The 15,304-nt window shown below is 49.9% G+C and overlaps 5 protein-coding genes across 5 annotated transcripts; all 5 read left to right on the plus strand.

Moving 5' to 3' along the window:
* Nucleotides 1-61: 61 nt before the first annotated feature.
* Nucleotides 62-5,116, plus strand: BO79DRAFT_169967 (isoleucyl-tRNA synthetase; the record flags this gene model as incomplete). Its single annotated transcript, XM_025679513.1, has 4 exons — nucleotides 62-134; nucleotides 179-1,629; nucleotides 1,764-1,807; nucleotides 2,022-5,116. 4 exons carry the CDS (start codon nucleotides 62-64, stop codon nucleotides 5,044-5,046), a joined length of 4,593 nt encoding a protein of 1,530 aa, XP_025541740.1. The 3' UTR covers nucleotides 5,047-5,116.
* An 883-nt stretch (nucleotides 5,117-5,999) lies between these two features.
* Nucleotides 6,000-7,754, plus strand: BO79DRAFT_281136 (F-box protein; the record flags this gene model as incomplete). Its single annotated transcript, XM_025688129.1, has 1 exon — nucleotides 6,000-7,754. A coding segment is annotated over one exon (1,755 nt), but the record flags the coding sequence as incomplete, so codon positions are not given.
* A 370-nt stretch (nucleotides 7,755-8,124) lies between these two features.
* Nucleotides 8,125-10,149, plus strand: BO79DRAFT_169972 (opsin family protein). Its single transcript, XM_025679514.1, has 5 exons — nucleotides 8,125-8,668; nucleotides 8,724-8,790; nucleotides 8,852-9,339; nucleotides 9,392-9,526; nucleotides 9,584-10,149. Exons 1-5 carry the CDS (start codon nucleotides 8,523-8,525, stop codon nucleotides 9,663-9,665), a joined length of 918 nt encoding a protein of 305 aa, XP_025541742.1. The 5' UTR covers nucleotides 8,125-8,522; the 3' UTR covers nucleotides 9,666-10,149.
* A 1,805-nt stretch (nucleotides 10,150-11,954) lies between these two features.
* BO79DRAFT_253095 (uncharacterized protein) lies at nucleotides 11,955-12,919 on the plus strand (the record flags this gene model as incomplete). The annotated part of the gene is made up of 3 exons (XM_025685971.1): nucleotides 11,955-12,071; nucleotides 12,294-12,663; nucleotides 12,738-12,919. The coding sequence occupies 3 exons, from the start codon at nucleotides 11,955-11,957 to the stop codon at nucleotides 12,917-12,919; spliced, it is 669 nt and encodes a 222-aa protein (XP_025541743.1).
* Nucleotides 12,920-14,724: 1,805 nt separating this feature from the next.
* BO79DRAFT_281139 (uncharacterized protein) lies at nucleotides 14,725-15,304 on the plus strand (the record flags this gene model as incomplete). Its single annotated transcript, XM_025688130.1, has 1 exon — nucleotides 14,725-15,304. Exon 1 carries the CDS (start codon nucleotides 14,783-14,785, stop codon nucleotides 15,302-15,304), a length of 522 nt encoding a protein of 173 aa, XP_025541744.1. The 5' UTR covers nucleotides 14,725-14,782.

Below are 15,304 nucleotides of genomic sequence, written 5' to 3' on the forward strand. Positions count from 1 at the left end.
TACTAACACCCACCGCCTCCTCAGCCGGCCGCCGCAGTATGAGAATCGGCCGTAACCCAACATGACTTCCTCCAGACCTTCACCGCAGGCTCAGATTTACCCTGGGAAAGGGTTGGGATTCATAAGCATGTTGAGTCACCACATTAACTTTTGGGCATGGCTAATCGGTGTCGCATAGCTCTCGGAGCCTCCCTTCACAATGTCCTAAGCCGCGTCAAGGCCCATCCCCAGATATACCCCGCTATTGATATTGCGTACTCCTCTGCAGAGCCCTTGAACAAGCCAGTAACCTTGCAACTTCCATCGAGTGGTCTTCGTCTACGCTTTGATGGACCCGACCAGCGACTTCGCTTGATCGAGGTGCTGGACTTCTCCAAGATTGCACTTGTTTATAAGAACCAGGAAGTACTGAAAGGTGTGAAGCCGGGGGAACAGTCGGTGACACAGCAAGGCCCCAACTTTCGCCATGTCTACAACCGTCTCTTTGGGCCATCTTATCCGGGAGAGTATATACCTCCGGACAGCCCTCAGTCACCATACGGCACCTATGTGCTATCGTACCCTGGTGTCGCATTCTCCTTCCCCTTGCAGAATTCGGCATGGTCCGATCAGTGTGACTTTGTAGCATTGCTTTCCTCCTCAGCAGCATTGCCAGCAACGTCTATGGCCATATTCCAGGGCTCATCTTGGCCCGAATCTCGAAACAAGCTATTCACACAGCAACCGCAATTTCCGCGCTCGCCGGCATTGGCAAGTAAAAGCCGAGAGTCTGTTCCGGATGAGATCGAGGAGTTTCTCATCCTTGGCGCCGGCAAGATCGAAGTGGTGCGAAGATCGAGCCCACCTGCACTTATCTCGCTGTCAGAAACCACTCCTCAAGACCTAGTCGCCGAGTTCGGGCCACCCGATGCCATCTACCGTAAACATGATCGGAGAATAGCTATTCATCGAGCCGCCGGCCGTAGCGGTGGCGAGGATGCTCTTCACATGGGCTCTTCTCCAGGCAGAGGAATAGATGTTACTGACATCGATCAATCTTCAAACAACAGTGTGTCTGACGATTCAGACGACGAACTCTTCCAACCAAACGCATCGGATCCTTCGTCACTACCGTCAGAATGCTTTTTCAACTACTTCCACCATGGCTTTGATGCGTTCATCTCCTATCCCACCACGCCCGGCCCAGCCTTCCCAGAATCTGACCAGAGAGACCCCACTCCACCCCCACCCCATTCGCAGTTAGTGGTGACCAAGATCATCCTACATGGAAATGTGCCGGGTTCATATCCTTTCAATCGTCATCGCCGCAGCCGGTGGAGGATCATTTTCAGTTCGCCTGATGATTTTGTTACTTCCGAGACTCGTTATGAAGAGGTGTCAGAGCGTCTCAGGTCAACCTGGAGGGGATCTTATGCGAGCCCTGCGGAGGAGCGGGCTCTACAGCGGCCCATGGTTTTGAACCGAGGGTGGGGCGACAGCCCAGAGAGCAGCGTCGAATTTCTCGGTGGATGGGAAGAGAGCACAGGCAAAGGGCAAAGGGCGGGCCACGACGCGCATGACGGCGGACTAGGCAATACGGAGCTCTTCGGATTCCCTGGTCTGTTGTTCGAGGTGATGAAGAATGGCGCAGTGAGCTGCTTGACTATCTATTAACCTGATCGTTTCCTCGCAAGGGTCGGCCGGAGTTTTGGGTTGGCGTCTTCTGGCAAGCATCAGATTCATGGATATTGCATACATTGATAGAAACATTGTACTAATTCAAGCCAACGTTGCTTTATGGAGAGGTTGCTTTTCGGGTTTACTATCTGTATCTAATTTTGGCTTCCGTATTGAATAACTGTCCCCCAATTATATAATGGTTGTTATTGGTTCGTCGCGTAACTTACCGTAATACAAATACACGCCTTTTGCGGCCGCATCGGAGATGGGTGGACATTATTTGAATCTCCGCTCCCCAACCAGAGTCACCACCCACCCTCTCGCCCAATCCCCCCAAACTCGAACAGTGGGATATGATACAGCGGTAGTATGCCGGACCTGCCACGGACGCTCGCTCGGTCCTGGTCGTCGACGCTCAAGCTCCCGAAATCGACGTTCCCTGCACGCGTGACGCCGGCCGATCGGACAAAGTACCTGCAGCGATGCACCGACGACCTCTACGCCTGGCAACAGCGTGAACGACCAGCCAGTCAGCCGTTCGTCCTACATGATGGACCACCATATGCGAACGGCGAACTTCACATTGGCCATGCCCTCAACAAAGTGCTAAAAGACATTATTTGTCGTGTGCAGCTGGGTCTTGGAAAGCGGATACGATACGTACCGGGATGGGACTGTCACGGCTTGCCGATAGAGCTGAAGGCTCTGGAAGCGCAAAAGGAACTACAGGGACAGGAACACAATGGGCCCGTTAGCGCAGCGTTGGTACGTAAGTCTGCGCGCAAGTTAGCTGATCGGACAGTCAAGGCGCAGATGAAGGGATTCCGGAGCTTCGCGGTCATGGCGGATTGGGAGAATCATTGGAAAACTATGGATAAGGCGTTCGAGAAGAGACAACTTGGCGTTTTTCGGGAAATGGTTGATAAGGGATTGATCTATCGGAGGTTCAAGCCGGTTTACTGGTCGCCGTCTACTGGTACGGCGCTGGCGGAGGCGGAGCTCGAATACAAGGAAGATCATGTGTCAACGGCTGCTTTGGTGAAATACCCTCTTGCTAGCATCCCGGAGCATCTGGCACAGGACCCCCTGCTCAAGGGTAAGGAAATCAGCGCTGTTATTTGGACTACGACTCCCTGGACACTCCCGGCAAATGCGGCTATCTCGGTTCACCCGTCTTTGGAATACACCATCGTCGACTCGGATACGCAGGGCTATCTTCTCATCGCACAGTCTCGACTGGAATATCTCGAGGGCATCCTGAAGGAGGATCTATCGGTTATTGTACCGGCTATTCCTGGCTCAAAGCTCGCTGATCAAACTACATACCGTTCTCTGTTCAAGGGACCCGATGCGGAGCCGCAACCTGTCATCGCCGCGGACTTTGTCACTGCCGACTCTGGTTCCGGTCTTGTCCATTGCGCTCCAGGCCACGGTATGGAGGACTACGAAGCCTGCTTATCCCGAGGTATCCCCGCATTCGCTCCCGTGGACGACAACGGCAAATTCACCGACAAGGCCATGCCCAGTGACCCGACGAGGCTCAGTGGAAAGAGCGTTCTGGGTGATGGCAACGCCGCTGTTCTCGAGTACGTCGAATCTCAAGGCCTGTTGATCACCAAGCACAGATACGAGCACAAGTATCCTTACGACTGGCGGTCCAAACTTCCCATCATCATCCGCGCCACGGAACAATGGTTCGCCGACGTAGCCGACATCCGTGGCAGCGCCATGACCGCGCTGGAAGATGTCAACTTCGTGCCCACTGCCGGAAGACAGCGACTAGAGAACTTTGTCAAGAACCGCAGCGAATGGTGTATCTCGCGTCAACGCGCCTGGGGTGTCCCTATCCCGGCGCTCTACCACCGCGGGACAGGCGATGCCCTGCTCACCAAGGACAGCGTATCCCACATCATGAACGTCATCGAAGAGCGTGGCATTGACGCATGGTGGACAGACGATGCCAACGACGAGGCTTGGATCCCACCAGCTCTCCGAGATGCCTCTGGACCCGGCTACAGACGCGGAACCGACACCATGGACGTGTGGTTCGACAGCGGCACCAGCTGGACCGAAATCGACCTGCCCTACCGTGACGGCGGATATCCCGCAGACGTCTACCTAGAGGGCACCGACCAACACCGTGGATGGTTCCAGTCTGGCCTTCTCACCTTCATCGCCCACCAGCTCGCTTCCGGACAGACTGCTTCCCCTCGCGCGCCGTTCAAGAACCTCGTCACTCACGGGTTCACCCTGGACGAGGAGGGACGCAAGATGAGCAAGTCGATCGGCAACGTGATCCAGCCGGAGTCGATCATGGACGGCACGCTCTTGCCCCCCCTGAAGCCGAGAAAAGGCAAGGGGAAGAAGCAGGCTGAGAACCAGGCACCTGTCTACGATGCGCTTGGCCCGGATGCTCTGCGGATGTGGGTTGCAAGCAGCGACTACACGCGGGATGTCGTGATTGGCAAGCAAGTTCTCCAGACGGTCAACACCAGTCTGCACAAGTACCGTGTGACGTTCAAGTTGTTGTTGGGTGCCTTGTCGGACTTCCGTCCGGAGGATCGTCTCCCTTATGACCAGCTGCAGCAGGTGGATCGTATCGCGTTGAAACATCTCTCCGACACAGTCTTGGCCTGCCAGAAGGCCTGCGAGAACTTTGAATTCTACAAGGCCGTGAATGCCATCAACCGCTGGGCTAATCTTGAGTTTTCTGCATTCTACATGGAAGCCATCAAGGACCGTCTTTACACCTACGCCGAGAACAGCACCAGCAGACGGGCTGCCCAGACGACTTTGTTCCACATCTATCACCACCTCCAAGAGGTGCTTGCCCCGATCACTCCGTTGTTGGTAGAAGAGACCTGGGAGCACACGCCCGAGGCCATCAAGACGCACTGCGAGCATCCGCTCAAACGGATTGTTTCGGCGCCCGCCTCCGAATGGCAGAACCAGGCTCTGGAAGCAGACTACCAGGACATCGTGGCCGTGAACTCGGTCGTCAAGGCGATTCAAGAAAAGGCCCGTGGTCAGAAGCAGATGGGCTCTTCCCTGCAATCGTTCGTCCATATTATTCTCCCCAAGGACGCTACAAGCGAATCAGCCTTCGCGCGCCTCCAGTCCGAACTGCCTGATGTGTTTGTTGTCTCGTCGGTCAGTCTCGGGGCGCACGAGGAGCCGATCCCGGAGGACATCCGCAATGCGGAGTGGCAGTATAGTGAGGTGTACGAGCTGCCGAGTGGAGGGACAGGCACGGTATATGTGTATACCCCGCAGGCGAGCAAGTGTCCGCGCTGCTGGCGGTATGTGGTGCCCGAGACAGAGGCGGCGGAGGAGACGGTGTGTGGGCGCTGCGAGGAGGTGGTGCAGGAGTTGGATGCATCGAGCTGAGTGGTCAGTTCCTTGTTAGCATTTGAAACGTACAAGCTAGTGCTGCATGTATATTATAATAGTAACAAATAGCATAGATCTGGGTTAGGTTTCCCTGGCTCGCCAGCATTAGCGGCATCTGTAGTACAAGTAAAGGACTAGAATCCCTGTCAAAGTCGATTGACTATTTCCCTGTCCGCTCGCCCGCGCTGAACAACCCGGGCAGGAGGTAAATATAAAAGTGCGTGTCCTATAGTGGATTTTGGACCAACTGAATTTAATGATACAACTCACCGAAGCCCTCCAGGAGATGATCCAGATGGATTCAGCCCCTCCGCGACGGCATCTGCCTGCTTCGTTGCTTCCGTGGTCCCAGCGATGACCAGTCAGGCGACTACAAAATGACAGTCTCCATCTTGAACGTATATATGGGGTAAAGTGAAGGGACGCTGGTCTGCTCAGCGTATAGTTGGTCTGTCAGCGTCTGGGGAGCGTTGTTTGTGGATGAGGTTTTGGCTAGTACTACCGACTCCTCCCACGTCCGAGATGATCATTCACGGGGTCGATCGCTCATTGATGTTATTGAGAAAGAACGCCTTTCCTCAGATACATATATCTCAGAATCTGTCATAGCTATCTAGTGGACTCTAAGTCTGCATACATATGTAGAAGATGGTAACGGATTTATTGGATTTCAGTGTCTTCCAGTGATGAGGGGAAAATATAAAAAAATATGTAGAATTTAACTTGCAGTCTCTATAACGAGTATGTCAAATATCAGGCTCTTTAGAGGTTGGTTGGTGGAGATATCTTGCCATGAAGACGTACATCTCTTCATTGCATGGAATTGACAGGCACTCAGGCTGCCTAGGTTTCCTCCGTTAAACCACCCTCTCCGAACCGTCTTTTCCTGACTACACACCCATATCCCCTTCGTTTCAGTGACCTCTCACACAAGATGTTTCCCTTCATTCCCGGGAGAGATTGTCCTGATTCTTTCGACGTTCCTGCCACAGCACGACTTGGCGCAGTTCGTGCTGGTATGCAAATACTGGTACAAGCTGCTCATCTCTCACCTGTACCGCCATGTAAAGCTGCCTTTGCATGACTACTGTGGCTCCGAATATGATCCCATTCGCTGTAACAGAGACCTCCCCATTCGTCGCTTTACCACGTTCATCCTAAATAAGCTGACATTCGCTCCCTTCATCCGCTCCCTGGAGCTATACGCTAGAAATTGCGAGGTGGAATGGTACCACCAAGGCCCGCTAGAGCCAGTGGATGAGCAAAAGTGTCGCAGTTTCATGTTGCCTTACGGCGATGCTAACAGCGAACATCGTCGCAAGTTCCAAGAATGGCGCCGAGACCTCAAACACAGTTCTGAACGACAAGACAGTCATCGTCCCTACCGATATGAAGACGCCTGGCTTGCATTGTTGATGGTACAATTGAATAATCTCGAGGAATTTGCTATCGAGTTGGCTGAAGAGTGGGACCATCTGGTTGGAGGACAGGTGGATCGACTTAAGAACTCCGTTCACTTTGAAAGGGTCCTGGAATGGGCGAGAAACCCAGAACTGGGAATTCTCACGCGTCTCGAGCGAGTTTCCTTGGCGAATGGCCCAGCATTTTGGCAGCAGGGGACTGCCATGAATGCTGTGTCGTTCAACAGAGTCATGCCCTATCTTAAGATCCCCTCCCTGAGAAGGATCTCCGTGAAAAAGGCGTGCGATAGAACTGAGTTTTCGATGCCCAGGGATTTGATCTTCCCATTGACCCATCTGGATCTTTTGGTGCCAAACGACGGCGTCCCTCATCTTCCCAGTCTTTTAAAAAGGTGCCCACAACTGCAATCGCTAACTCTCGAATTGGGAGATTGGGGAGAAAATGAGACGCACGGATACCTCGATTACTCGGCGTTGCACCTCCCCCTACAACGGTCTCAGTATTCGTTGCGTCACCTCAGCCTGACTTTCGAAGGGCACGGGACCTGTCAAGAGGCTAATATTCCAGCACCTGCATTCTTCGGGAGTCTTGTGAAGTTTTGTAATCTGCAATCCATCCATATGAGATGGAGCAACCTGATGTCGTTCTCCGAAGTTGGTCTCGTATATGGGGTCCATGAGCCCACCATATCTCTTCGGGACGTGCTTCCCCGCTCACTGCAACATCTTTGGATAGATGATTGTCTGATACAGTGCTCGTTGCCCTTGTGCAGGGAGATTGAATGTCTTTTGATTGATTCCTCTGAGACATTTGTCCAGCTAAAAACCATCTATCTCCGATACGCCGCCAAAGAGCAGGTATCTGAAGAAATATGCATACGCGGTGTTGGTGGTCATGGGTCTGACTGGCGGGTGATGAAAGCAGATCCCATCATCGGAGGCCGCTTGCTGGATTTGCAGGATAATTTCCGTGCATTGGACGTGGACTTTTGGGTGATACCTACAAGGGATACGGCAGTGTCGTTCCCTCCAAACGACGCTATCGAGAAGAACAGACCCGAAGGAATTTCTGGTAGAATTCTGGAATATACTTTTTTGTTGGGTTTGCTTGTTCAGGGGCCGTGGCTCACAGTCAGCGGCAGCCCAACCAATGAGTCTTTCGTGAAGGAGATCATCTGTGAGGTGAGATCAGAGTACATGACTGATGGAAAAGATCGTGGATCTAGTACAGAATCTAAAGTCTGCATATCACGTGCACTACTCTTGTTTGGCGCAGTGACTTGATACCTGTTGATGTAGGGCGGTCTAGGCATCTATGTGGATCAAGGGATCACCATGTGTAACTGGGGGTTAGCCAAGAGATGAATATCAGTGACTGTGATGCCCAGGCGACTCCTCTTCTGTGTATCTATTTACAATAATACAATAATACAATAATAACCTTTGACAAGACCTTCCTTTTAAGAAATCACACCCTGGGGGATAAGAATAGAACTATATCTGTAGCCTTAATTAAGAAATGATGAGCTCGATGAGGGTACCTTGTAGCTGAGTCATGACCCATTTGGGGATGGCGTCATGCCGCAGGGAGCGGCAATGTCTCAGTGGAGCTTCCCATCTTCCATTCCATCTTCCCATCTTCCCCATCTTCACCCAAGCGGAGACGCATTCGTATCATGCAACCACTGCTGACCAGCCAGCTTTCCAAGTTCCAGACAAACATGGACACGGCACCAATTCCCCCCCGGTTACACGGTTCCCCCTCAAGCCCGCGGTCGCATCCGCCGTGATTGGTTCTCTGTCGCTCTCGAATCTCAATGACGACAACATCGAGGTCAGCATGACGCTGGTCGCTGGGGAACGGAGAATCCCAATCGTTGCTCCTCTTTTTCTTCACTGGATCATGGCCAGCCTGCATCTCGGCTCTCCCGGTTCCCGTTAAATACCCAGTCGATCCCCCTCATATACGCTCCTTTCCCCCGCAATATCCTTTCGCATCGGACTGTCTCTACACCATCATCAGTGTCGATAGTTCTGTTGAAATCCATCAACATGATCGAGTCCTTCATCAAGGCGACTCCAACTCTCCCTTGGCCTGAGCCATCGCCCACCTCGTCGGTGGCGCCCATTCCCACCGTCGTTCCCGGCAGTGATCCTATCTTCCAGGTGCTCCATGACACTGGGAAACGGACACTATGGTAAGACCGTTGTGGACGGAGATGTGACGAGTTTAGCTAATATTGAGTTACACAGGGTGGTCACTGTGCTCATGGGTATCTCCTCTCTCGTGTTCTACGTTCTAGGTGCTCGGGTTCCTATCGTATGTTCTCAAGCTATCGTGATGATATTACAAGACAAGCAACTAACCTCAGTCTGGTTAGAATAAACGTGTGTTCCATGTTATTGTTGCTCTCGCCAGCACCATCTCCTTTATTGTCTACCTTGCTCTGGCGACTGGACAAGGCATGGATTGGAAGCTCGACATCCTCAAGGAGCACAACAAGCACGTCCCCAATACCACGCAGGAATACTACCGCCAGATCCTCTGGCTCCGCTATGTCCTCTGGTTCTTGACTGAGCCTTTGGGCCTCATCAGTTTGTCGCTGCTCTCCGGTCTGCCTGGAGCTCACCTGCTCATCGCCATCGCGGCCGACTTTATCATGCTGGGCTCGGGTATTCTGGGTACCTATGCTGGCCATTCCTCGCGCAGATGGGTCTGGTTCACTATCAGCGCAATCGGCTATCTGACGACGGTTTACCATATCAGTGTCCATGGAAGCCGGGCAGCAAGCAACAAGGATGTCCAGACCAAGCGGTTCTTCGGAACTCTATCGGGTGTCATGTTGTTTGTCAAGCTCCTGTACCCAGTGTAAGTTTCCCTCAGCTCAAGATGCGTTCAACGGTATACTGACATGGACTAGCGCCCTCGCTGCGGGAGCTTTGGCTCTGAAGATCAACGTTGATGTCGAGACTATCCTCTTCGCCATCTACGATATTTTCTCGCAGGGTATTCTCGGATACTGGCTGCTTATTGCCCACGACGGCGCTCCTGGAATGTACGTGTCAACTGCTGATCTCTTTGAAACCTAGTACCAAACTAACTGCTATATTAGTACTCTCAATGTTGACGGATTCTGGTCTCACGGTCTGGGTAACGAGGGCGCTATTCGCATTAGCGAAGAGGACGGAGCATAAGCAAGCCACCCCGGTTATCAGGTGCCTCAAGATTACATGGGTGGCGCGTCTTCGGTAATACATTACCTTGGTTCACCAATCAATGTGCCAGTCGCTACAATTCTTACCACTTACCTTCCTTTCACCATCTCACTACCCTGCTTACACTCTCTAATGATCACGACATGATATGACATGACACTTTCAGCATCATATGAAGCCAGTATGACACTAATATGCCCCGAATACCACGATATGGAAAAGTTTCGGTTACGCGTGGTGGCATTTATCTTTCTGAAGGATATAATCAACCCTACTTCTTTCTACAGGAACACTGTCTTTTGATTGCACATTGTGTATAGTTGTCTTCTCAATTAGGACGAAATTGGGCGTTTGGATATCGAGCTGCCTGTCTAACGCACATGTGCTTTTGTATGGTGTAGTTGGTTTACTTTGAGTTCTAGTTTAGTTCAGGAACGTATCTACAAGATCAGAATGTGATAACAAATAAACCTGATATCTACCCTTGTTTGTAGAACAAGATAACTCTTAACAGTAGTTACTCCTTGAAACATAATCCCCTTCGTCCAACTTGGTAGGCCTCCTGTACCACCATGGAACTACCACTACCATCATCATCCTCGTCATCTGATCAATAAACAAAACAACAGGGATTATTCCTAGTTCTGGACCCCTGTCTAGTCCAAAGGGGGATTTGCCAAACCACCAAGGTAGTCAGGTAGTCACCTGATCTGTGGCCCAATCCTGATGGAACAAACTAGCAAGGTGATATTCCATCAGCGTACCACTACAGCTAACTGGATGGAATTGCCACTATGTTATATTATTATGCTACTATCATTAGCGAAGGTAGGGAACGAAACTATATCTGATCAACCTCTCATTTTCTACATTCTATAAATCAACCATGCAAGCAGCCAAACTTTATATCTCGCCATAATTTCATATAAAATGCGTGAAATATCAGAGCCCATATGTCCCTCCTGATAAAAGCAGAATAATTTATCGAGCACAAAAGGCGAAGTTAATCGGTCTAGCCCTGCAATTATAGTACAGTCTGTAATACTGGCCCTAGCCAGATCGTTATTGAAACAGCATCATAATCGCTCCAGGCCATAGATGAACACACTGCTTTAGTTGCGAGTATGTAGTCCAGCAGGTGATGTATCTATCAAGTTTCTGTATTGCGCGGTTATATGTGGACATAAATCCGTTGCCATTATCCAGAAGTAGAGCATTTTTGGTCACGAGGGCTTTTTCTATGTCGACAGCGGATTATCATAACGTCTGTTTTTGACTCCGCCAGACAATAAGCCGTCGAATTTCCATAGCGGCTTAGCTTCGCATTAGGTTTGCCTTTGGTATGGTTTTCGGGTTAAAATATTACTATTTGTTTTTCAACAGCTTCGAAGGCGTCCATGAACTCAGCAGGTACCTCATATGCCCCGTAGGATGTGGAATATACCCCCGATGTAGTGTTGATAAGCTTTATTCAGATGTTGTAGCGTTGTAAGTTGGTAGTTCTGATAACCTGTATAGAGTCTCTTGATCTAGTTCCATGCCCATCAACCCCTTATAGGTTGTCGCCAAAAGCAGGGACTTGGGACTTGTCTCATCTTTGGCTTTATCTTTCGTGGTACATCGTTATTATCCTTTCTCCAGTTGGGTACCAGACGGGAGCAGCTTCCAGCGCTGTATCAGGTCGTTGGACTTCAGATCTGGGAGAGGATGCAACGTCGAAGGGGTCGAACAACGCCAGCTTGTCTATAACCACACTGAAAATGATCATAGCGTCATGAGGTCAGGAAATGTAGATGCTACTCTGGCTGTGCAGAGCGATGAGACCTCCACCATCGTTTCCTGAACGATCTCCAACAGATCAGACGTCAATCGACAACAGCATCAAAAGAAAGCAGATTTGCCCCCTTCGTCCTCTGTCCCTTTGTCAGCTCAGGAACAGTAGTGCTCCTTTCTTCATCAGACTTTCTTGAGGTTATGTATATCCCATTTTCACTTAGCCCAGACGGTGCATAACCACTCTCTTCTGTAGAAGAAAGATATTTAAATCATCACAGGATTCAGGACTATGTCTTGCGCATCGAGCACGCTGAGAAGAAGAGCTCGAGCTAGGCTTGAATAATCGCCAATTCGGAAACGAAGAACCTGTCTGATTGGCTAGAAAGAGCGGAAAACTCTTGTAGTCACTGAAGTATAAGTTCAATGATTGCGACGCAAACTGCAGTCCTCCAATCATCCATTTTGCCGTTCTGGAAGTCAACGGTTAAAAACATGGCACCGACGCCTATTGCGACACCAGCCGAAAACATATACAAACTTGTTGCTTTCCATTCCAGCTCCCTTCATCTCCCTGCGGTCTCCATGAAAAGCCAGCACCTGTCCAGAACCGTAGTTAATCGGCACCATGCGCGACGGTGACAACTGAGACAACAACGCAAGGAGGACAGGGCATTTCAATGTTCTGTTTCTATTCAGCGTAAGTCTCTTAGCAGCTTTGAGCAGCCCACACTCGCGCACATCATTACGAATGCTACCTTGGGTAGACATTACAGGTCACGTCTGGCGCAACAAATGATGAACTTCCAATGTCTTTGTGGGGACGCACAATAGTCCGATACCGACAGCGCCCGCCGCGCCGAAGCATTTCAAGTCTTTTCACGCGATGGATACTCCGCATTGGTCCCTTCTATAAAGGGAGGGACCAAGCTCCAGCTCCAGGATGGCACCTGGAACAGCGCAGAGGGTCTGGAGGCGATTCTGGCTGGCCTGGTGGAGAAGGAGGGTGCATTCGAGAAACCTGCTTACCAGGAGGCTGCTGTGCCTCTACGGCTGGAAGGGAAGAAGAAGAAGGCTCCAGCCTCGATGGAGCAACCTCCGGTTGCTATGAGCGGGGTCTGGTTTGTGGTGACGGTAATGATGAGTTGGATTAAAAAGGATGATCGTCTGTCCGATGACAATCTAAAGCGTCCAATGCAACAACGTGAGTCTAATATCACCGTGGTTCCCAGCTAATTTCTTGATACTGACACGTTGGACGCAGCCGCAAACTGCCAGCCGCAAACTGCCAGCCGGAGAATGTAAAGAAACGTCAACGCCCTTGTAAGGACTGCACCTGCCCACTAGCCGCTGAGATGGAGGCCAAAGATAAGGCACGCCAGGAAAAGGCCGACAAAGATCTTAATGTTCTCAAGCTCCAGTCTACCGAACTCAGCGACGAGGTCAATTTTACCGTCTAGGACAAGACGAGCTCCTGCAACAATTGCTCTCTCAGCGATGCCTTCCGCTGCTCGAGCTGTCTTTACGTCTGACTGCCGCCCTTCAAGCCTGGAGAGGAGGTCAAGATTTGGAATAACATAGTGCAGCTATGAATAAAAGACGTGTTTTTTGATTTACAGCGTATTGTTCGGATTCACGTATGAGGTGCTTTTTTGGTCTGTGCTTCAATAGATTTTGAGCGGGTGGATTTTTAGGTTCCTGCTCCCATTACGATAATGCCAATGGATGAAATGACAATCATACTTGATACCGATCTCTCGATTGATCAGTGTTCCTATAGACGACATAAACCTGCTGATTTCCAGTCCATGCCTACGTCCAGTATCGGAACAGGGGGTCTCTCATCGTCCACCAACTCGGCCGGTAATATAGGTAGCCGTGTCGGGGCTTTGGGTAAGCCTGTGGAAACTGGCGCTGAATGCGACAATCTCGAACTTGCTAGTGTATAGTTTTGGCTGTTTTGATAGCGGCTACGATGGACTCGGAGCCAGTGTTAAGGAAGAAGGACTTCTTTAGAGGGCGAGGGGTGAGGATGCGGGCTAGACGCTCGGCCAGGTCGACCACTGGCGCGGTGATCATGTTGCTGAGAAGGTGGTCCGGCACTGCGATGTGAGTTTGTACCACAGCCACGATGTCTGGGTGAGAATGGCCCAGTAAGGAGCAGCAAGTATTGCTGTCTATGACGATATGACTTTAGCAATGCTTACTGAAATCAGAATATTGCTGAATTCAGTAGGAAAGTTACGTTGTTACATGGCTATTTATGATCATTGATTGGTGATCTGCGATCGCATACATTTAGTACAACGCCCTCGATCCTAGAAAACCAGTCACATCTCAAGAATTAAGATGAGATGGGATGTAACGGTTAATTAACTCTATTTACTCTTTGTCATGTGACGGCAGAGATCTAGTAAGAGTCTTAGATTGATGACAATTGTATGTATGTATCACGTGGAAGTTGATCTGTCAAATTAGACTTTTACTTTGTATATTTTTATTTGCGGTGTATTTATATAATATTGCACTGCTGCCCGTCCAAAGATCTACAGTTTCTTATTCAAAGATAGATCGGAGTTCCGGATCCGACACTGAATAATCATGATTCTTGTAAAATTCTATTCCAGAGCTATAGATATCAGTATATACTAGGGCGAAATAGCATTAAGGAAGCTCCCACTGGCCCTATATCTCGAAAATGGCTTCGCTGTTAGATCCATTCCAGTTATTTCTATAGAATATTTTTACATATCTAAAGAGCTAATCCAAGTCAGTAGTCTTCCTAGTATTAGGGCGGAACCTGAACCCTACTTTACTATTAGTTAATTGAGACTTCAAAACTTAATGAATCTTTTTTTATAGAATTATCCCATAGCTGTACCATACAGTATGATAAAAATAACATACGAGTGGGTAGCTAGGCTATGACACTATAATAGGGCGAATACGGTAATAAGATTTTGGATAATTGTAACCCTCTGTGTCTTTCAATCTGCTAGTCGCTGATAGCCCTGGCCAGCCCAGTTATAAAGTTCTTTGTGTTACCTGCACTCTCCGCATTCGTCCTTGCTCAGTACGTCGTAGTTCAATGTCGCACGAAACAATAAAATATGACGAAACGTGATGTCAGCTGCTCCCAGGCCGGAATGCAACTTTACCTAACAACTTTTTCGCGGCTGAATGCATGGAGGTGGTTAAGCAGAAGATTAAGTATAAAGCCCCCTCTGCTTCTCCCAATTTCAGGCTTGTTTCCAACCCGAATAAGCAACCGAAATAGTCTTCCTCCCTTGGATACACACTATCGCCCAAGCTGCAACTCCACCATGGCATCAGTCCCTCTCAGCTTCGTTGGTGCTGTCAATATTGCGGTGCGGAAAGTTAAAGAGGACTATCCTGAAGCCAAGCTCTATGAAGCTTTAGCTACCACACCAAATGATCAATATGTGGATTCTCCCCGGGGGTTTTCGCACTTAAGAGTTGTCTTCAACGATGGAGTCGGTTATGGCACCGTCATAATAGAATCAACAGTCTGGGGTGAATTCGCTCCTTTGCAGCATATTGACAGTCCTTACCTTGAAGACTGTGTTATCCCGTGGCCTGTTCAGATGGATGCTCCTGAAGCAGACCAGCTTCTAAAGAATGCTGGTTATACTCAGCCCTATAACAGCATGATTTTGCGACACCCCCTTTACCCAGGGTTTAAAGAGCCATACTATATTTTTCATTTGGAAAAGGAGGGATTTATTTTTGTCGGCATCGAATCTCATAGGGTTTTTCCAGCTGATCAGGAGACATTGACAAAGGTGGAAAGGTCTTTGAAACAGCTCAGAGCTCTCGGCGAATAG

This window comes from Aspergillus costaricaensis, assembly GCF_003184835.1.
Source record: "Aspergillus costaricaensis CBS 115574 unplaced genomic scaffold BO79scaffold_9, whole genome shotgun sequence".
NCBI classification, from domain to species: domain Eukaryota; kingdom Fungi; phylum Ascomycota; class Eurotiomycetes; order Eurotiales; family Aspergillaceae; genus Aspergillus; species Aspergillus costaricensis.